The sequence below is a fragment of the Prinia subflava genome, chromosome 3 (genome assembly GCF_021018805.1).
Source record: "Prinia subflava isolate CZ2003 ecotype Zambia chromosome 3, Cam_Psub_1.2, whole genome shotgun sequence".
NCBI lineage: Eukaryota > Metazoa > Chordata > Aves > Passeriformes > Cisticolidae > Prinia > Prinia subflava.
The window spans coordinates 105675976-105696139 of record NC_086249.1 but is presented as its reverse complement, the minus strand read 5'-3'; the positions used below and the strand labels follow the sequence as shown (position 1 = coordinate 105696139).

Sequence of the window (20164 nt, the reverse complement as noted above, 5' to 3'; positions counted from 1 at the left end):
AGAAAAAACACCTCCCCAGCAGGTTTCAGGAGATGGCAAATAAAACACACACCTCTGGGTACATCTTGCATTGCAGCCCAAGACATGGTTTGACACTGGCACAAGGCCGGGCACCCGCCAGAGTCCCTGGCTCACCCTCCCCTGCTACAGCTGGAAAAAAGGGAGAAAATTAGCAAAGGCTTCATGAGTGAGATACGGACAGGGAGAAATATTTTAAGGGCAAAATAGGCTCAACTTTATCTGCAAAGTGAATTTATTACTAACAGAATCAGAGACTGATAATGAGAAGTAAAATAAGCCCTTAAAAAACACTTTTCTTCCCCCAGCCCCTCTCTCCTTCCCACCGACAACGCAGGGAGACAGCACAGGGGGGTTTTGGTCAGTTCATTGCTGAGATTTTTTTCCACTGCCTAGGGAGAGGGGTCCTTCCCCTGCTGCACCATGGGCTCCCTCCCACAGGAGACAGCTCTCCAAACGTCTCCAGCTTGGCTCCACTCTCACTCTCAGCAGACAAAACTGCTGCAATGTGAATTCTCCCCATGGGCAAACAGCCCTCCCAAAACTGCTGTGGCTCTCTCTTTCCATGGTGCAGTCCTGCAAGGACACGACTCCTAGGGAGTCTCAGCCTAAAAGTGCTTTATGTTTTGATCCTGTTCTTTTTGCAGTAGGTTAGCACTGCTCTTTAACCACTTTAAAAAAGAAATAATCCTTGCCTTAAGAATAATTCTGGCCCTTTTTGTTGAGCCCCACTCATTACAATTAATACTGGACTGGAGCAAAATAGCTTTATAAACTTTTTTAAAATGATTTATTGAATATAAAGCATGTTGTGTTGACTGAATGACCCTCAAAGGTCCATTCCAAGCCAGACTGTGATATGATTTTATGTGTGAATTAGAAATTAAATGAAAAAATTTATTTTTCAGACTATGTTCGTGATTGGCTTTGTAAGAAAAAGGCCCCTCTGAAAGAGTCTGGCATCTCTGAGAGCAATTCTGAGGAAAACCTCCCCTGGGGCCAGTTCACTACTGTGGACAGAGAAGCAATTTGGGCAGAAGTGGAAAACGATCCAGAGAAAGCAGAGCTCAAGGCTGAGCAGCCTGAGAATGAGGGATCATCCCAGGAGGGAGAGGGCGACCAGGACAACAGCGAGCACACAGAGTCTGCAGACACCAGCACGGGCCACGACAGTGACAACACCTCGTCCTTGTCCCCTTCCCTGGAGCTGCAGGAGGGCAGCCACGAGGACAGGGAGGCCCCGAGCCCCGGGAACTCCCCCAGTGCCTCCCTGTCCGAGAGCTCCAGGTCCAGCATGGGGCCCAACCTCGCGAGGGCCGACTCCGAGAGGACTCAGGCCTCAGAGTCTCTGTCCAGCGACGAGGAGGCGGACTTGGAGCTGCAGGAAATGGCCCAGTGCAGGCTGCTGAAGCAGCAGAAGGAGAAGCAGGAGCTGGCAGAGGCCCTGTTCAAGCACATGCTGCTGTACCTGCAGCCCTACGACTCCCGGCGGGTGCTCTACGCCTTCTCCGTGCTGGAGGCCGTGCTCAAAACCAACCCCAAGGAATTCATTGAGGCCGTGGCCACCACCAGCGTGGACACCAGCTCCACGGCACACCTCAACCTCATCTACAACCTCCTGGCCCGCCACCAGGAAGCTCTGGTGGGGCAGAGCTTCTACGGGAAGCTGCAGCCGCAGTCCCCCACGGTGTGTCCGCACTCGCTGCTGCTGGAGCTGCTCACCTACCTGTGCCTGAGCTTCCTGCGCTCCTACTACCCCTGCTGCCTGCAGCTCACGCACAGGGACCTGCTGGGCAACAGGGACGTGCAGGTGAAGAGCGTGGAGGTGCTCATCAGGATGGTGGCCCAGCTGGCCGCCACGGCCAAGGCGGGGGAGCCCCGGAGCGCGGAGCTGATCCGGGGGCTGCTGGGCCGCTGCAGGGTGCAGGAGCTGGTGCTGCTGTCCCTGTGTGCCTCCATGTACGTGAGCCGGCGGCGCTACGCGCTGCTGGCGGCCGAGGCGCCCGCCCGCGCCCCGCGCCAGCTCCCCGACGAGAACCTCATCAACTTCGGCCACGACCAGATCTGGAGCGAGCACCCGCTGCAGATCGAGCTGCTGAAGCTGCTGCAGGTGCTCATCGTGCTGGAGCACCACCTGGGCCAGAGCCCCGAGGAGCAGGAGAACCAGCCCGACCTGTCCAGGGAGTGGCAGCAGGCCCTGAACTTCCAGCAGGCCATCGGGGCCATGCAGTACGTGTACCCGCACCCCATCACCTCCCAGGGGCTCTTTGTGTCGGCCGTGGTGAGGGGGCTGCAGCCCGAGTACGGCCACGGCATGCACCCCACCTGGGTGGCCCTGGTCACCAGCTCCCTGCCCTATTTCGGGAAGTCCTTAGGCTGGACCGTGGCTCCCTTTGTGGTGCAGATCTGTAAAAACCTGGATGAGCTCGTCAAGCAGTATGAAAATGAGGCTGTCAAGACGTCTGCCAAAACATCCGCCAGGTAAGAGCCACCTGTTATCCTGAAAATTCCCCTTTCCACAGAGCACTGAGGGTGTAGAGAATCCCTGGTCAGCACTGTGGCTCCCAGGGTTTGATCCTTAATTCCTGCTGCACCCATCCCTGGAGTGAGCTGGAGACAGGGATGTTGCAGCAGCTGGAGCAAGAGAGGAAAGAGGAGCAGCAGCTGTGGCATTTCCTGGCTCCCTCTGCCTTCCATCCAAGTATAAAAGCCCTCATTTTTATGGATCCTCTCCTTTTGATATTGCTGACCTGATATTCCTGATATTCACTCCAGTTTTAGCTATGGAATAGAAACAGGAATTTTTAATCAAGGAAATACCACTTGGCTCATGAACATGTTTGGGTTTGTTTTCCTTTCCAAAGCTTCACTTCTAAAAGAGAAAATGTGACTCCTGATTACCCCCTGACCCTCCTGGAAGGGCTGACAACCATCGGGCACTTCTGCCTCCTGGACCATCCCAGCCCAACCAAAAAGGTACGTGGGGATCCCCTGACAAGAGTCACACCCTTTTCCTTCCAGGTGAATAGAAACAGTGAACTGTACAAGAAAATAACCTTAGAGAGGTCTCAGAGCACACCCAAAGAACTGAACTGACTCAAAGTGAAAGGACTCAGCCTATTTTTTCTGTATTTGAAGCCTGCAAAGTGAATTTTAAGTCATTGTTAACAAAGATCTTGGTGATGCAAACATCAGTCCTCTGTCCTTAACAAACCCGTTTATTTTTTGTTGAGTTGATAATGTTTTGATGTGTTCCCTACAAACTTTAGGCTCTTGTGCATAAGAAATGATTTTACCAGTGATATTTTGGGGTTTTTTCCCAGTCATCCTGCTCAGCTGAACCTGCCAACCTGAGGAATGCCAGGAATGCCATCCTGGAGGAGCTGCCTCGGATTGTGAACACCATGAGCCTCCTCTGGAGTGTCATAAAGAGGGAGGACTCCCAAAAGAGACCAACTGACTTCTTTGGGACAACTAAAAGCTCCTCTTCAGTCTACTTTAAAGCAACCAAAGTAGGAGCCCTTTTAAAATGCTGATTTATTTTATCTCCTCGCCCTCCCCTGTGCATTTTACATGGAGTTCTTTTATTGTTGTTTATTCTCTGTATATCCTGGGAAAGGAAATAATATTTTACTAACTAGGAGATGCTCTTTGCCTTACATTGATAATTATTTCTCCCCTTTTACAGACACTAAGAACAAAAATATTGGACTTCCTGAATCCTTTGACAGCACAACTTGGAATCCAGCTGATGGCAGCAATTGCAGCAGTGTGGAACAGCAAAAAACCTCACAGGAGTCACAGTAAAACCAAGGTGAAGCTGAAGAAAGGCATCTCTTTATTTCCTATATAAAGGCAAATGTTATATTTATGTGGACAGTTCTCAACTCTGTTTGTAGATTCTTTGGGGCTTTTTAAATGGCCCTGAAAAATCTGAAATTTTCTTAGCTAGAAAAAGCATCAGGACTACAATTAAACCTCAAGAAATAATCAAATGAAACCCACGTTGTGGGTTTAAATCTGAGAGTAAAAGCCATTTTTTATTCAGTACTGGACTGCAAATGGACAATTATATTTTAAAGCCCAAGAACCAGCTCAATTTCCAGAGAAAATCAGAGCTGTGTTCTCTGGGACTCATTATTTATTCTGGGGAGAACTTTTTCCTGCTTTAGTTGGAGCAGAATCCAGTTGTTTCCATAACGTGTTGGGAGAAGATCTTTAAATGGTTTTTTAAAGGGCTGTGTTTGATTTCCATTTGCATTTGTAAATGTAATTTACATTTAATTAGAGGGGTGCGCCTTTTGTTTTGTTTCCTTTTGTCAGATTCTCCCAGTGGCCAGTGCATCCCAGCTTATTCTGGTGGACTTAATTTGTGCCCTGAATACACTGAAAATTGACACCATATTATATCTGGTCAAAGAGGTGGTCAAGAAACCAGCACAGATCAAGGGGGAGGAGGTGAGCAGGAAAATAATTCCATTTTCTTCATGTATTCCAGCCTGGGTGTGTTTCAGTTTGTCTTTCAAGCATTGTTAGAAGGGTTTGCTTTTAAATGTGGGGTTGTCCTTTGCTCCTGAATAAGTTTTGGTATCCAGGTTGTGTTTGATATGCACAATAAGTTCTTTAAAATATATCAGGCAGGTGGTGATGGGGCAAGGGGGATGGTTTAAACTATCAGAGAACAGGGTTAGATGGGATTTGGGGAATAAATCCTTCCCTGGGAGGGTGGGGAGGGGCTGGCAGGGAATTCCCAGAGAAGCTGTGGCTGCCCCTGGATCCCTGGCAGCGCCCAAGGCCAGCTTGGATTTTGTTTTTCCTTCTGCTGGTAAATAAGTGTGGCTTTGCTTTTCCTTTTCAGAAATCCTCTCTGGTGGATATCCCAGCGCTGCAGTTCGGTTATGCTTTCATTCAGAGGTAACTCAGTCCTTCCAACAGAGAATTTTCTGTCTGACTCCAGTGAGGGAACAGCCACTTTCCTTTGACCTTCATGTCCCAGGACACTTCTGTGCAGGAAATGTGGTGTCCCTTGGTTGTTGACACACAGAGTGCCAGGGCTGTGACACTGGAAGGGGAGGTGACACTGACAGTCAGGAGGGGCAGGACTGATCCTGAAGCTTTTAGGCCTCCAAGTTCCTCTTATTTGTTGGTTTTTGTTCTTAACTCTGCCTTCACTCAGGCGTGCTTTGGTTTTGTTTTGTTTGGCAGACTGCCTGTCCCAGCCCTGCAGGAGAACTTCCAGCCCTTGTTAGGGCTCCTCAGAGAGTCTGTGCAGCTGAACTTGGCTCCTCCTGGCCACTTCCTTCTCCTCAGGTACTGCTCGAGAGAGGAGAGCTCTCCCTGGGGTTTTGGGGAGGTTTTACACCGTGCAGCTCCTAACTGAGAGTGCTCTCATCCCTCACAGCACCCTGAATGACTTTGTGACAAGGACACCCAGCCTGGAGAACAAAAAGGACCAGAAAGACCTGCAGGTACAGGGGCTCAAATTCACCTTTAGCTCCTACACCTGGCACTGCTCATGTCAGTGCAGATGGCCTGATCTGTCCCTTGGATCTGAATTTATTTTGCTTTTGGGAATGCCTGGATGTGCATCCACACATTTTGGCTGAGGCCTGGTGAACAGGGGACACTCAAACATGACAGTCCCAAATGCTGGAAATCTTTTCAAAGCTGTTTTTGCTGTGCACTGTTCTGATTTTTCTCAGCACTGAGCTCGTAACACAAGGGGGATGCCACGAGTTCATATCCTGTGTGTGAATATTGAAATCTCCAAGCTGTCCAGGAAAATGAATTAATCCTTGGAGCTCCCAGCCGGGTTTGGCAGTGGGAATGACTCTGAGCTCAGCTGTGTAAAGAAAGGAGCAGAGCAGGACTCTGCTCCTGTTCTGCCTTATTTCACCAGGACAGTCTGAACTCTGCTTACCTGCCTGGTTTTGGGCTGTGCTTACAGGACTTCAGTGTGCCAACAGAGAAATTCAGAGTCTTGCCAGCAAAACGCCCACAATGACAGAAAAAGTTGTCATTTTACAGCCTCTGCTTTGCTTTGGCTGGATGGGGTTTGGTTTCATTGCATTCCCTCATTTCCCTGGGAATTAAAAACAACCAGTGAAATATCTGATGCCACTTTGGTCACGTTCCAGGAGGTGACCCAGAAGATCCTGGAGGCTGTGGGGAATGTTGCTGGTTCCTCCCTGGAGCAGACCAGTTGGCTGAGCAGGAACTTGGAAGTGAAAGCTCAGCCTCAGATTTTACCAGATGAGTTCACCGTGGAGGATGTCAATGGTAACGTGGCTTTCCCTGACTCTGCTGCTCCCTCTCCTCTGCTGAAGGCACCAGGGCTTTGATGATGTGTGCTTGGCATGATTTGATATTTTAGTGTAACAACTCTTTGCAATTAAATGTTCTGTTGGGGCAGCAAATTAGGAAATAGCAACATTTAAACCTGTCTGAAGGGAAAACTCGATTATTTTGCCTTTTTTAGATACATCACTGGTGCCATCTTCAATGGTTTCTGCCTCTGCTCCTTCAATCTACAGTGTCCAAGCCCTTTCTCTCCTAGCAGAGGTCAGTGGGGCCCTCTCTTCTCTGGGGTTGTTGGGGTTTTTCAGCTGAGGAGGATTTTCCTGGCAGATCAAACAGGAGTTCTGCTGCAGGGCATTTCCCACACCCAGGCAAACGTGTTCTGTATGAGGAAAAGGGATCCAGCTTCACCCCAGGACCTTGTAAGGGAGGAACACCAGAAACTTCTTTGCTGTCCTGGCAGCAAATGGCTCAATGCCAAGACAAAAGCACCGATGGCTCTCTTTAGCTGTCCCTCAGAAATGTAACTATTTTCTGTGGGACTGTTTGCCAAAAACCCCACCTAAATCATTCAATATTTAAGGAAGAGCACGAGGCTTCTCAGTGCTTTTTGGGGTGTCTTTTGGGGAGCTTCTCTGACACCTGTGCTCAGCTTTTGTTTTGTTTCTGTATCATTTGTTGTTTTCTGTTTTATTAAACCCTTTGCTTTACAAAGCACACCTGAAGAGCCCTCTCACAAATATTATCAAACCTCTCACAAATATTATTAAATATTTAATAATATTTCCTGGGAAGCTGCAGGCCAAACCTCAGGGCTTGACACATCATTTCCAGGCTGGTCTGGTGCACGCCTGTGTCACAGTGCCACCTCCTGGGGCTGTCCCCTGCCCAGGCTGGCCTGTGTGACAGTGCCACCTCCTGGGGGCTGTCCCCTGCCCAGGCTGGCCTGTGTCACAGTGCCACCTGCTGGGGGCTGTCCCCTGCCCAGGCTGGCCTGTGTGACAGTGCCACCTCCTGGGGCCTGTCCCCTGCCCAGGCTGGCCTGTGTGACAGTGCCACCTGCTGGGGGCTGTCCCCTGCCCAGGCTGGCCTGTGTCACAGTGCCACCTGCTGGGGCTGTCCCCTGCCCCGCCTGGCCTGTGTGACAGTGCCACCTCCTGGGGGCTGTCCCCTGCCCAGGCTGGCCTGTGTGACAGTGCCACCTGCTGGGGGCTGTGCCCTGCCCAGGCTGGCCTGTGTGACAGTGCCACCTCCTGGGGGCTGTCCCCTGCCCAGGCTGGCCTGTGTGACAGTGCCACCTCCTGGGGGCTGTCCCCTGCCCAGGCTGGCCTGTGTCACAGTGCCACCTCCTGGGGGCTGTCCCCTGCCCAGGCTGGCCTGTGTCACAGTGCCACCTCCTGGGGCCTGTCCCCTGCCCCGCCTGGCCTGTGTCACAGTGCCACCTGCTGGGGCTGTCCCCTGCCCCGGTGCACGCCTGTGTCACAGTGCCACCTGCTGGGGCTGTCCCCTGCCCAGGCTGGCCTGTGTCACAGTGCCACCTGCTGGGGGCTGTCCCCTGCGCAGGCTGGCCTGTGTCACAGTGCCACCTCCTGGGGGCTGTCCCCTGCCCAGGCTGGCCTGTGTCACAGTGCCACCTGCTGGGGCTGTCCCCTGCCCAGGCTGGCCTGTGTCACAGTGCCACCTGCTGGGGCTGTCCCCTGCGCAGGCTGGCCTGTGTCACAGTGCCACCTCCTGGGGGCTGTCCCCTGCCCAGGCTGGCCTGTGTCACAGTGCCACCTCCTGGGGCTGTCCCCTGCGCAGGCTGGCCTGTGTCACAGTGCCACCTCCTGGGGGCTGTCCCCTGCGCAGGCTGGCCTGTGTCACAGTGCCACCTGCTGGGGCTGTCCCCTGCCCAGGCTGGCCTGTGTCACAGTGCCACCTCCTGGGGGCTGTCCCCTGCCCAGGCTGGCCTGTGTCACAGTGCCACCTGCTGGGGGCTGTCCCCTGCCCAGGCTGGCCTGTGTCACAGTGCCACCTCCTGGGGGCTGTCCCCTGCCCAGGCTGGCCTGTGTGACAGTGCCACCTGCTGGGGCTGTCCCCTGCCCAGGCTGGCCTGTGTCACAGTGCCACCTCCTGGGGCTGTCCCCTGCCCAGGCTGGCCTGTGTGACAGTGCCACCTGCTGGGGCTGTCCCCTGTGGCGTTGCAGGTGCTGGCCTCCCTGCTGGACGTGGTGTACCGCAGCGATGAGAAGGAGAAGGCCGTGCCCCTCGTCTCCCGCCTGCTCTACTTCGTCTTCCCCTACCTGCGGAACCACAGGCCAGTCTCTCTCTGCTCCCGGTGTTTTCCCTGTCTGATCTTCCTGACTTTTGTCTTTCCCTTGTGTCTCCATTCTCTGCTCCCGCTCTGGTGGGTGTGAGCTGTGTTTGAGCCAGGAGCTGAGGCTGTTGTTGTCTGAGCTCTGCCACAGCGGTTTCTGCTCGGCTCTGGGGATTCCCTCACCGGGGTTTGGGGTTTACTCAAATCTCCTGTGCCTGTCAGGGAATGGGGATGGGGCAGCAGAGCATGGGCAGGTCCCAGCATCCACCAGGAAAAGCAGGGAAAGCAGGGAAAGCACCATCTCTCCCTGTCCCCTTCCTAGTTTTTCTCTCAAATGTGGGAGAAGTTGCTGAAATCCGATGGAGACACAGGGCATGGAATCCTGGAATGGTTTGGGCTGGAAGGGACCTCAGAGCCCACCCAGTGCCACCCCTGCCATGGCAGGGACACCTCCCACTGTCCCAGGCTGCTCCAGCCCCAGTGTCCAACCTGGCCTTGGGCACTGCCAGGGATGCAGGGGCAGCCACAGCTGCTCTGGGAATTCCAGCCCAGCCCCTCCCCGCCCTCACAATCCCTTCCTGAGGATTTCATTCAAACCAACCCTTTTGTGAGTTGAAATCTATTCCTGAACTTTAAATTTTGATCATTTTTGTCCTCTCCTCCAGTGCCTACAACATTCCCAGTTTCCGTGCTGGTGCCCAGCTGCTCAGCTCCCTGAGTGGATACGCCTACACCAAGAGAGCCTGGAAGAAAGAAGTGCTGGAATTGTACATGGATCCGTCTTTCTTCCAGATGGACACTTCCTGCACTCAGTAAGACATGGGAGTGCAGCACTCCAAGCTCGTATTCTGAATTTGCAAGGAAAGGCTTTAAAGGAGAAGAGTAACATTGGGAAGAAAATTCCATTTAGTGCTTTCTTATGGAATGGGATAACGTTAAAAAGGGGTCACACCACTAATTCTGCTCCAGACAAGAGTCTGCACACAAATCCTGCCTGGAACTGATTCCTTGTATGAAAAGTTTGACCCTACTAATTTCTGAGGTGAATCCACAGCACAGCTTTCCCTGGATGTCTAATTCCTTCTTTCTCTCCTGCAGCTGGAGATCCATCATTGATCATCTCCTCACACACGAGAAAACCATGTTTAAGGATTTGATGAGTAAGTATCAGCTGCTGATCATTTATTTCTACCTCAGTTTGAAATCTATTTGCATTTGAACCATTTGGGTGCATTTTTATTCCACTGATTTATCCACAAAGTGCGGATTGTGCATTTTATTGACTTCATTCCCAGCTAGAGCAGAGTTAAATCTGGATTTTGGTCATGCCTGAAACACACCAGAGGAGGTTTTTCTGCAGAGGTGTTTCTGTTGGGTTCCCACTTTCACAATTTGCTCTAATTTTGAGTTGTCCAAGGGTGGCTTTTCCCAGGAGGAGACTTTGGCAAACTCTGCCATGAGCAGTGCAGCAAATCTTTAACTGACGTGCTGTGCCCTCTAATCCAGGCTTGAGCAGAGTGTGCAGGAACAAATCCTGGGGGAAAGGGTGGGATAGGAGCCCTTAAATTGGCCTCAGGCAGCTTTAATCTCCTTTTCAGCCTTTCCAAAAAATATCTGAACAGTTACAACACAAGGCGGATTTTCTGACACGACGAATTTGCGGTCGGTGACCCTGGGAGGGTTTTTTTGCAGCAGTTTTCAGGACACAGGGATTCTCCCCAGCCCCAAACCAGGCAGTTTTTGTGGGGTGGATAATTTTGGGGTGTGTTGCAGCCATGCAGAGCAGTGCCCTGAAGCTGTACCCCAGCTTTGAGCAGAAGGCCATGCTGCTGAAGCGCCAGGCCTTCGCTGTCTTCAGCGGGGAGATCGACCAGTACCATCTGTACCTGCCCCTGATCCAAGGTGAGCCTTCCCCCTGCCCTTCCCTCAGCTCCCACACAAACCCCGCTGTCCACAGCAGCTGGGGCTGCCCCTGCATCCCTGGAAGTGTCCCAGGGAATCAGAGCACCTTCATATAAAGGTGAAAAAAATCTATATATATCTATATATCTATCTCACACATTTATATCCAATCAACAGTATCAACATTAACATTGTTTCCTCTATCTCAGGTCCATTTTCACTTTTTGGAACTTGAAACTAGAAACTACAGGGGTTATTTAAAGTGTTTTGTAGAAAAATAAAATGGAACAAAAAGCAGAATATATTTGTATTGGTTTGATGTGGCAAAGTATTGGTAGTGAGGAGACTGCCATAATTTATGACCATCCAGAAATGATCATAAATTGCTTATAGTTCTATCTATTTTATGAGCAAAATGTATCAGTTACTGATGACTTTTAACTATCATTTTTAGTTTTAACTTTCATTGCTTGTATATAATGGTACAAAAAAGAGATTTGAGAAGTAATTTTTTTTCATATCAAGAGAGGCTTTATATTTGTGGACATTAAACAATACTGCAAGCAGAAAAGGCAGAACAATGTTGAAATTATGGTACAGCTTGTCAACAGCCAAGATATAATTAATGAGGACATCCTTTGACCCACTACTGAAATTATTTCTTGAGAAATATTTCAAAAGCTGTAGAGGGCTTAAGTGGTTATGGACCACATCTGATTTACAGATGTGGGGTAGATGGAGGTGTTCTTTATCCACGGACCTGGCTGATCTTTCATGTCCCTCCCAACCTGAACCATTCCAGGCTATAAATTCTGTAAGAAAGCAAAGTCGCCTCTTTGACAGCAAATGCTTCTGGGTTTTTTTCATTTTGAAGAAAAATTTACGAATCTCTGAATTCCGCCAGATAAATGATCTGAGCAAGGAAAGACAGGAATCTTGGTTTCAGGGCCTTTGGTCTGGAAATGGGATTGTTTCATAGCAATCTTCCAGCCACTCTTGACCTGTTGTTATTCTCCTGAAATGCCAGTTTTGATCACGTTTTGTGCACTATAAACCCACTCAGGCTATGCCTGAATTGCAATTTAATTAATACAATGTGAGGAACTCAGTCTAAAACTGATGATAAAGTAAAAATTGTGTTTTGCCACCTTCTACAAGATGGAGAGGGACCTGTCACAAGGGCTGGAGTGACAGGACAAGGGGAATGGCCTTAAATGAAACAGGCAGGGCTGGATGGGCTCTTGGGAATCAGGAATTGTTCCCTGGCAGGGTGGGCAGGCCCTGGCACAGGGTGCCCAGAGCAGCTGTGGCTGCCCCTGCATCCCTGGCAGTGCCCAAGGCCAGGCTGGACCCTGGGGCTGGAGCAGCCTGGGACAGTGGGAGGTGTCCCTGCCATGGCAGGGGTGGCACTGGGTGGGCTCTGAGGTCCCTCCCAACCCAACCCATTCCATGATTCCACACTTGAATTCCCAAAAAAACACCACAAATTCAGGAAAACGCTGTTTTTATTTTGCTTTTTCCCTTTTTTTATGCTTCCCCCAGAACGCCTGACTGAGAACCTCCGCGTGGGCCAGACCTCTCTGGTGGCTGCCCAGATGTTTCTCTTCTTCAGGGTTCTTTTGTTGAGGATTTCCCCTCAACATCTCACCTCGCTGTGGCCAATCATGGTCACAGAACTGGTAAGAAAGAAGTTTTGAATTTACATTTGGAAAAAATCAGCCCGTGGTTTTTCCCAGTTTACCTTTTCCTCTTCCCTGCTTGGAAGTGTTTCCACAGTTTTACATTAATCTGATAATTTGGGAGGTAAACATTAAATTGTCCTTAGGAAATTCCTTTGGTAATTATTTTGGTGTTGTTAATGGAATCTCTTGCCTCAGTTATTAATTTCTTACAAGTCATCAAGGTTCCTTTTCAATGTAAATCATCACTTTTAGCTGGGATTGAGTTGTATTTCAGCATCTCCACAATTATTTCTTCAAAGATCCAGACATTCCTACAGCTGGAGGAAGATTTAACTGAGGAAGAGGAACCAGCAAAGTAAGAGCTGCCATTTGAAAGACTTCTTTAAATTAATTTATTTATTTTTAATTCTCTGGGATAGGGAGGAGCCCACAGGACATTTTGCAATTGCACTTTTATATTTCTGGTACTAATAAATCTAATAAATACTAATAAATCAATTTAGGATTTTTTATAGCAGCTACGATGGTGATATGCTTAAAAATATATCTATTAATTAGTGGCTGTGTACAAAAATAAAGTGAAATGCTAAGTCAGCAGTTGAATATTTTATGCTGCCTTTTTTTGGTATATTTTAGATTATTTTGCTCCTACAGAGCAAAAATTAAATAAGAATACTGCTACAAGAGCTCCTTTGTGTAAATGTGGGCATTCCTCTTGGCTGGTTTGAAGTTTTAATGGGATTTTTTTTTTTAATTTAAACACAGGAGCAACGGCAAGATGAGCAAAGGCAAAGGCTCAGGGGATGGCAGCGGGGCTGAGATCCAGCCCAACGAGCTGTGCCTGTACCTGGCAGCCTGCAAATTCCTGGACACGGCCCTGTCCTTCCCTCCTGACAGGATGCAGCTCTTCCAAATGTGAGCCCTTCTCCTCCTTCTCCTTCTCCTTCTCCTTCTCCTTCTCCTTCTCCTTCTCCTTCTCCTTCTCCTTCTCCTTCTCCTTCTCCTTCTCCTTCTCCTTCTCCTTCTCCTTCTCCTTCTCCTTCTCCTTCTCCTTCTCCTTCTCCTTCTCCTTCTCCTTCTCCTTCTCCTTCTCCTTCTCCTTCTCCTTCTCCTTCTCCTTCTCCTTCTCCTTCTCCTTCTCCTTCTCCTTCTCCTTCTCCTTCTCCTTCTCCTTCTCCTTCTCCTTCTCCTTCTCCTTCTCCTTCTCCTTCTCCTTCTCCTCCTCCTTCTCCTCCTCCTTCTCCTCCTCCTTCTCCTCCTCCTTCTCCTCCTCCTCCTCCTCCTCCTCCTCCTCCTCCTCCCCTTCCCCTTCCAGATAATTCTGTTTGCCTCAAGGTTTCATTCTGCCTTTCATCAGTTCCTTTTAGGAATAGTGATATTCAGAGAAATGGGATTTGGGGGATTTGGGGGATTTGGGAGAAGGATTTGGTCTTGGTGTAGGAGGATTTCACCGTCCTCTTTAGGGGATTCCTTCACTTGGAAATTAGGGAGAGGAGAAAGGTGGAGATTGTTTTCCATCTGCACACACTTGGGAATGGTTTGGAGCTGGCTGTATTTAAACATTAACAAATTAGTCATGTAATAATTCATTAACAGCAAAAGAGAACATTTAGGACAGATTTTTGTAGAAACAACCAGTGCTGCACTAAACTAGGCATGATCCAAACAATGGTTTTCATCTTTTTAATCATTTGTTCCAGGTACAAATGGGCCTTTGTGCCAGAGGTGGACACAGAAGCAGCTCCTGTCACCTCTCACCTGGTGGAAAACCACCAGGAATGCCAGCCCCACATCGTGAGGATCATGGATCTGCTCAAGATGAAATACGGGGTAAAGAAACTTGTCCTTTTTTGTTGTTGTTGTTTTAATCCCTTAATTTACCTTTCCAAACACCAGATTTTAAGTTATTTGATGGATTTTTAGCTATTCCCTGTGAGGAAGAGGAAAAGGCTGCCCAGAGCAGCTGTGGCTGCCTCTGGATCCCTGGAATGTCCAAGGCAGGGTTGGACACTGGGGCTGGAGCACCCTGGGACAGTGGAAGAGCTCCTGGATGATCTTTAAGGCTCTTCCCAACCTTTACCTTTAGTAAATCCCAGCTTTTTTTCCCTTCCAGGACCCAAAGCAGCCCGAGGGGATCCCCAGGAATCCCAAATTCCCGCTGCTGACCCTGCACTCCGTGTCCAGCATCACCCAGCTGCTGCCTTTCTTCCAGACTCTGTGCTGGGCGTTCACAGCCCGTGGCAGTGACTCCCCAAACCCCCAGCCCTCCACGGATTCTCCTGGCAGCAGCAGCAGCAGGATCCTGCAGCAGCTGGAGGACAGCGTGGAATGGGATTTCCTGGAAAACCTGGAAAGCTGAGCCTCACCTGGGACGCTGCTGCTGGATGGACAGCAAACACAGGCAGAGCTGGGCTGAAATTCCCTTTTTTCCCCCCAGGTTTCCAGCTGGAGTTTGGGATTTCTCCCTGCTGTTGCAGAGGGCTCTGCAGTTATTCAGGAGCTGGTGGGAAAAGCAGGAATCTCCAGTTCCTGTGGTGGGAGAGAAGGGCAGTTTGGTGGGAATTTCTCAGAGTTCCTGTGTTTTATTTGTTTTCCATGAGAAGGATTAAAGACATTTTGTAAATAAGGGAAGAATATTTTGGACTTGGTGGAAGTAGCAGCTGCCCTGGGACTTCTCCAGTATTTTCAAGTGCTTTGGGAACTGTGTCCTGAAGGAAAATGGAAGGAAAACCCAAAATTGCATGTCAGCGTACAATCAGTCTGCAGTGAGTTATTTCCTGAGGTGAAAGCCCCTTAATTTGGCCTAAATTGATCAAATCTTAACCAAATCCCCCAAATTCCTCACGGATGGATTTTCTAAGTCTCAGCATTGTGCAAAGAGCTGCAGCTTTGCCCTGGCTGTGATCTCATCTTCAGGCTTAGCAATCCCTAATCAATCAGAAATGTGCATAAAACACGAACCTGTGCAGGAGCACTTTGTAATCAGCATTACTTGAGGGGGGGTTGATTTTAGTTCATCAATTAAAATATTCCAATTCATATTTTTAAATTAAAACCTTTGGTTCTTTCGGTGACTCAGGTGGCTGCAGCTTCTGAAGTGCAACTAAATGCAGATAATGCTGTAAAAATAGAAACAGCTGAACTAAAATCAGTATCCTTTTTTTTGTAAAAACATTTTTTTTGTACAAAAGAATGTATTTGGGTGTTGCTGGATGGTGAGAGAGGTAGGGAGATCATGCCAGTGCTTTTCCTAAATTAAAAAGGACATGGGAAATGTTTGGTTGGGAGTCAGGGATTTCTTTTTCCCAAACTCCCCTAACAAGCACAGGAGTTTGCTCTGCAGTGGGTTTTAGGTACAGATGGATGAGATTTTCACCGTGGGTTTATAAACTAAAATAAGGAAACATCCTTTACTCTCATAGTGGAATACTGTACAAAAATCACAACAGGCTTCTGCTAAACTTCCTGAAATCCTTTGCATTGTTACAGTGAAGGAGAGGGGTGGACTGAGGTGTGGACATTAAGAATGTGAATTATTTCTATTAATGTAATTTATTAATGATCTCCAATGCTGTTGGAATGAGCACAAGTGAAAAGTTACCCTTTGAAAGCATTACTTGAATGTTGGAGCAGGCCATTTTTAAAATGTTGGTGTTCATTTCCTTTCTTCAGTCATTTTTATGGATAAGCTGAATACTCGGGATGATTTGGTACTTTCACTTTCGGTTTCCTGCTGGTTGCATCCCACGCTTGGGTATTTCCCTTCAGGTGCTGATGAAGCAGGGTTAGATGGGATGTTGGGCAGGAATTCCTGGCTGTGGGGGTGAGGAGGGGCTGGGATGGAATTCCCAGAGCAGCTGTGGCTGCCCCTGCATCCCTGGCAGTGCCCAAGGCCAGGCTGGACACTGGGGCTGGAGCAGCCTGGGACAGTGGGAGGTGTCCCTGCCATGGCAGGGGTGGGCTCTGAGGTCCTTCCCAACCCAACCCATTCCAGGATTCCACGATTCTGGTATTCCATGATTCCATCAAATAAATGGCTGTTAAAATCTAAGACAACTTTTTGCCACTGAGCTGCTCTCAGTGGCCTCAGACATTTAAAGAAGTGGCACAATCCTTCCACTTCAGAATAAAAAGTTCTTTCAATTCAGTATCCAAGCAGATCTTTTATAATTATAAATAACGTGTAAAAAAGGAGGAAAGGGCTTTAACTAAAAGTCCTGCTTGAGTGCTGGAGGGGCACAGTTCCACAGGCCCAAAGGGGAATATTTTATTCCTTTATTCCAGAACTTTATCACTTTTCCATGTGGGACTGACTGTGGCTGTTTCCTCCTTCTGCTCCTACTGATGAATCCGCTGAGGAGCCACAGCAGGGCTGTCCTGGGCCTGCCAAAGCAGAGCAGCCTCACTGCCCAGGAGTCTGGAACTGCAGACATCCTCTCCTTTTCCAGGAGAGGAAACGCTTTTGCTTTGCTGTGTTTTTGCTTTCCAGTCTAACCAAGCTCAGCTTTATCTTTGGGATCCTTCAGCTCCGGTACGGCAGAGCCACAGTGCACAGAGGGGGACTTGGAAATATTCCAAAGGATTTCATTTCATTCTTCTTCAAGGAAAAAATGAGGAGGAGCAACCAAGGTAAACTGCTGAAGAGCAGCAGGGCTGGAAGTGCAGAGCATTAAGTGATGGTTGTGTATCCCATCCCATACATGAATGTAATTCTTCTAATATTATTAAATGTTATTTTGCAATGCCTTTTCAAATGCAGCTCTTATTTTTCAACCTGCCTTCACTGCTCACTCACCAACTTTAATTTTTATCTGACTCTGGAAAAGCTCCCAAATTCAGTCACGGAGTAATTGGGGTTGGAAAAGGTCTCCAAGATCATCAGGTTCAGGCTGTGCCCCGAGCCCACCTTGTCCCCAGCCCAGAGCACTCAGTGCCACCTCCAGGTGACACCTGCAGGGATGGGCACTCCAAAGCTCCCTGGGCAGCCCCTGCCAAAGCCTGAGCTCCCTTTCCATGGGCAAATTCCCGGGGAAAATCCCGTTTCAGGGGATGAGGGCTGCGGATCCCCGAGGGCAGCAGGGCTCACTGCCGGCCCTGCCGTGGGAGAGGCTGCGCTGCTGCCGCCTCTCCTCCCTCTCATCACTCGGCCCTGCTGCTCCTCCTCCGGCATTCCCGGCGTTCACAGCCCCGGAATTCCCATCCCGGCTCCCTGTCCCTGCCTGGGACCAGCTCTGGGGAGCTGTGTCTGGAACACGGAGCTTCTGCTGCTGCAGGGATCGTGGACTGACCCTGGATGGAGGGAGAGGCTTCCAGGAAATCGGGAGCTGCTGCTGCACAGCTCCAGCCTGGACATTTTCACATTTCCAAGGGAAGTGCTGCTTTTCATCGAGAGGGAAGAAAACTCTCCTGCACTGTGAGCTTTAACACCTCAGGCTGGAGGAGTGGGAACGCTGCTGCTCACGTTTCACCCTTCCCTGGAACGTGGTGTGAGGGATTGATGTGGCCGTGCCCAACGCCGAGAGCTGTGGAGCCATCCGAGGATTGCTGCCGGGGACACGCTCTGGGGAAGAACAGGATGGGCTGGGAAGGGCCACGAGGAGCTGGGGCAGCAGCTCCCGGGACAAATGTCCTTGTTCTGGCACAGGGAGGAGGTCAGGGCTGTCACACAGAATTCCCAGGCGCTCCTCCAGGGTCATCCTGCTCTGCTCTGGGAGACAGCCTCGGCTGCCGCGGTCAAAGGAGAGAATCCCAGACTCAACAAGGCTGGAAAAGAGCTTTAGGCTCTGTCAAGATGCAGTTATTAAAGTTATTAAAAATGCCTCTGCCTGAATTAAGGTGCTAATGAGATCATCTGCCAGGGACAACAGTATAGGGTTTATTCGACAGTAAATATGAGAGAGAGAAAATAAAGAGAAAATAGGTTGGGGGCAGAAAGAGAGTGACAGGGACAGCACAGAGAAAATATCACCACGCCGTGGATCCCAGCGATGTCCTGTAGATCCCCTCCAGCTGCTCCTGGCAGTCCCACAGAAGCACAGACTCCCGTGGGTTAATAAAGCCCAGGCCAGCAGGGAACGTCCAGGGCTGGATCCTGCAGCACACTCGGGATCTGTCGCACTCCTGTGGGGCAAGGCTCCAGCAGTGACTGTGGGGGACACATTGGGGACATCCCCGAGGTGTCCCTCACGTGACTGTCCCCTGGATGTGGCCTCTGGCCGTGGGGATGTGTGTAAGGGAGGAGGGGTGCAGAGTGCCTCTGAGCAGAGCCCACACCCAAAACCTCCTCCGCTCCTGCTTTTGGGAGGAGGCTTTGGAAACCCTAATCCTAACCCTCATTCTAATGCTAATCCTAATCCTAACCCTCATCCTAACCCTAACCCTAATCCTAACCCTCATCCTAATGCTAACCCTAATCCTAACCCTCATCCTAATCCAAACCCCCACCCTCACCCTCATCCTAATCCTAACCCTCATCCTAATCCTAACCCTCACCCCCACCCCAACCCTCACCCTAATCCTAACCCTCACACTCATCCTAATCCTAACCCTAACCCTCACCCTCATCTTAATCCTAACCCTAACCCTAATCCTAACCCTAACCCTCACCCTCATCCTAATCCTAACCCTAATCCTAACCCTAATCCTCACCCTAATCCTAACCCCAACCCCAGCCCTCACCCTGGCCGCTGTGGGCTGTGGTCTCCACCCCCCAAACGCAGCCAGGGAAGGATCTCAGCCGTGTTTGGCTCCTCTGTGGGTGCGTTCCTGTCCCTCAGGCCTGTTTGTTTATCCCTAGGCTGGGACGATTGAGCAATAGCACACCTCGGGGTTTTAACTTACAGTCCAAATCCCAGGCAGGTGTCTTCAGGGAGCTTTCTGTGGTTGTAGCTTCTTTATACAGTTTTTGTTATTGTGGGCAAAACTCTTCCATAACAATGTTCAAGGCAAGAATCAGTTCAGTCCCTGACAGGCTCCTCACGTCCAGCCATGACCCCAGCACCACCATCACATTCATCATTAAACCCCATCCTTAAGTGCCACATCCATGAGTTTTTGGAACGTTTCCAGGGATGGTGACTCCACCACAGCCCTGGGTGTCCTGTCCCAATGTTTTACCACCCTTTCCAGGAAGAATTGTTCCTAAAATCCAGTCTGAGCCTCCCCTGGCCCAGCCTGAGGCCGTTCCCTCTCCTCCTGTCCCTGTTCCTGGAGCACAGCCCGACCCCCCCGGCTGTCCCCTCCTGTCAGGGACTTGTGCAGAGCCACAAGGTCCCCCTGAGCCTCCTTTTCTCCAGCCTCAGCCCCTTCCCAGCTCCCTCAGGAATTCTCCAGCCCCTTCCCAGCTCCCTCAGGAATTCTCCAGCCCCTTCCCAGCTCCCTTTCCTGCCCTGGACACCTGGAATCAGCACTAGGGCACAAGTAGAAACTGTGCTGGGGAGCCAGGGAACTGTGCCTGGAGAGCAGGAACGCTGTGGGGAAGTGGGAAAGGCCCTGGGGGTGCTGGGGACAGGGGCTGGACACGAGCCCAGGGGTGCCCAGGGGTGCCCAGGGGGGCAGGAGGCCACTGGCCCCTGGGCTGGGTGAGGAATTGTGTGTCCAGCAGGAGCAGGGCAGGGATTGTCCCTCTGTGCTCCAGGGCTGTGTCCAGCTGTGGCTCCTGCAGGAGAGCCCTGGAGGGGCTGGAGCGTGTCCAGGGCAGGGCAGGGAGCTGGGAAGGGGCTGGAGAATTCCTGAGGGAGCTGGGAAGGGGCTGAGGCTGGAGAAAAGGAGGCTCAGGGGGACCTTGTGGTTCTGCACAAGTCCCTGACAGGAGGGGACAGCCGGGGGGGCCGGGCTGTGCTCCAGGAACAGGGACAGGAGCAGAGGGAACGGCCTCAGGCTGGGCCAGGGGAGGCTCAGCTTGGGCAGCAGCAGGAATTTGCCCATGGAAAGGGAGCTCAGGCCTTGGCAGGGGCTGCCCAGGGAGCTT

At 50.4% G+C, this 20164-nt stretch overlaps 1 protein-coding gene and 2 long non-coding RNA genes across 5 annotated transcripts in view; 2 read left to right on the top strand and 1 right to left on the bottom strand.

The window, feature by feature from the left end:
• The window catches only part of LOC134548433 (uncharacterized), a 101286-nt gene extending 84349 nt beyond the window's left edge, over positions 1-16937 (top strand). Inside the window, exon 2 of the long non-coding RNA XR_010079781.1 lies at positions 16132-16937. This is a non-coding gene — a long non-coding RNA (uncharacterized LOC134548433). The remainder of the gene's footprint in view (positions 1-16131) is intronic.
• DOP1B (DOP1 leucine zipper like protein B) overlaps positions 1-16937 on the top strand; it is a 44204-nt gene extending 27267 nt beyond the window's left edge. For 2 of the 3 annotated variants that reach the window (XM_063393219.1, XM_063393218.1), the window contains exons 19-37: positions 927-2499; positions 2883-2994; positions 3342-3530; positions 3707-3832; positions 4342-4476; positions 4877-4932; positions 5224-5328; positions 5420-5486; positions 6156-6297; positions 6497-6579; positions 8502-8611; positions 9277-9423; positions 9710-9771; positions 10385-10513; positions 12056-12192; positions 12495-12550; positions 12961-13110; positions 13896-14025; positions 14309-16937. In XM_063393219.1, coding sequence (XP_063249289.1) covers positions 927-2499; positions 2883-2994; positions 3342-3530; positions 3707-3832; positions 4342-4476; positions 4877-4932; positions 5224-5328; positions 5420-5486; positions 6156-6297; positions 6497-6579; positions 8502-8611; positions 9277-9423; positions 9710-9771; positions 10385-10513; positions 12056-12192; positions 12495-12550; positions 12961-13110; positions 13896-14025; positions 14309-14554 — 3755 coding nt within the window. In that variant the 3' untranslated portion in view covers positions 14555-16937. Of the gene's footprint in view, positions 1-926; positions 2500-2882; positions 2995-3341; positions 3531-3706; positions 3833-4341; positions 4477-4876; positions 4933-5223; positions 5329-5419; positions 5487-6155; positions 6298-6496; positions 6580-8448; positions 8612-9276; positions 9424-9709; positions 9772-10384; positions 10514-12055; positions 12193-12494; positions 12551-12960; positions 13111-13895; positions 14026-14308 lie in introns of those variants that run through there. The other variant, XR_010079768.1, reaches the window with a different exon arrangement.
• LOC134548434 (uncharacterized) lies at positions 6586-8562 on the bottom strand. The gene is made up of 3 exons (XR_010079782.1): positions 8472-8562; positions 7470-7613; positions 6586-7422 (listed from the first exon to the last, which is right to left on the bottom strand). It is a non-coding gene; the product is annotated as an uncharacterized LOC134548434 (long non-coding RNA).
• Positions 16938-20164: the final 3227 nt, after the last annotated feature.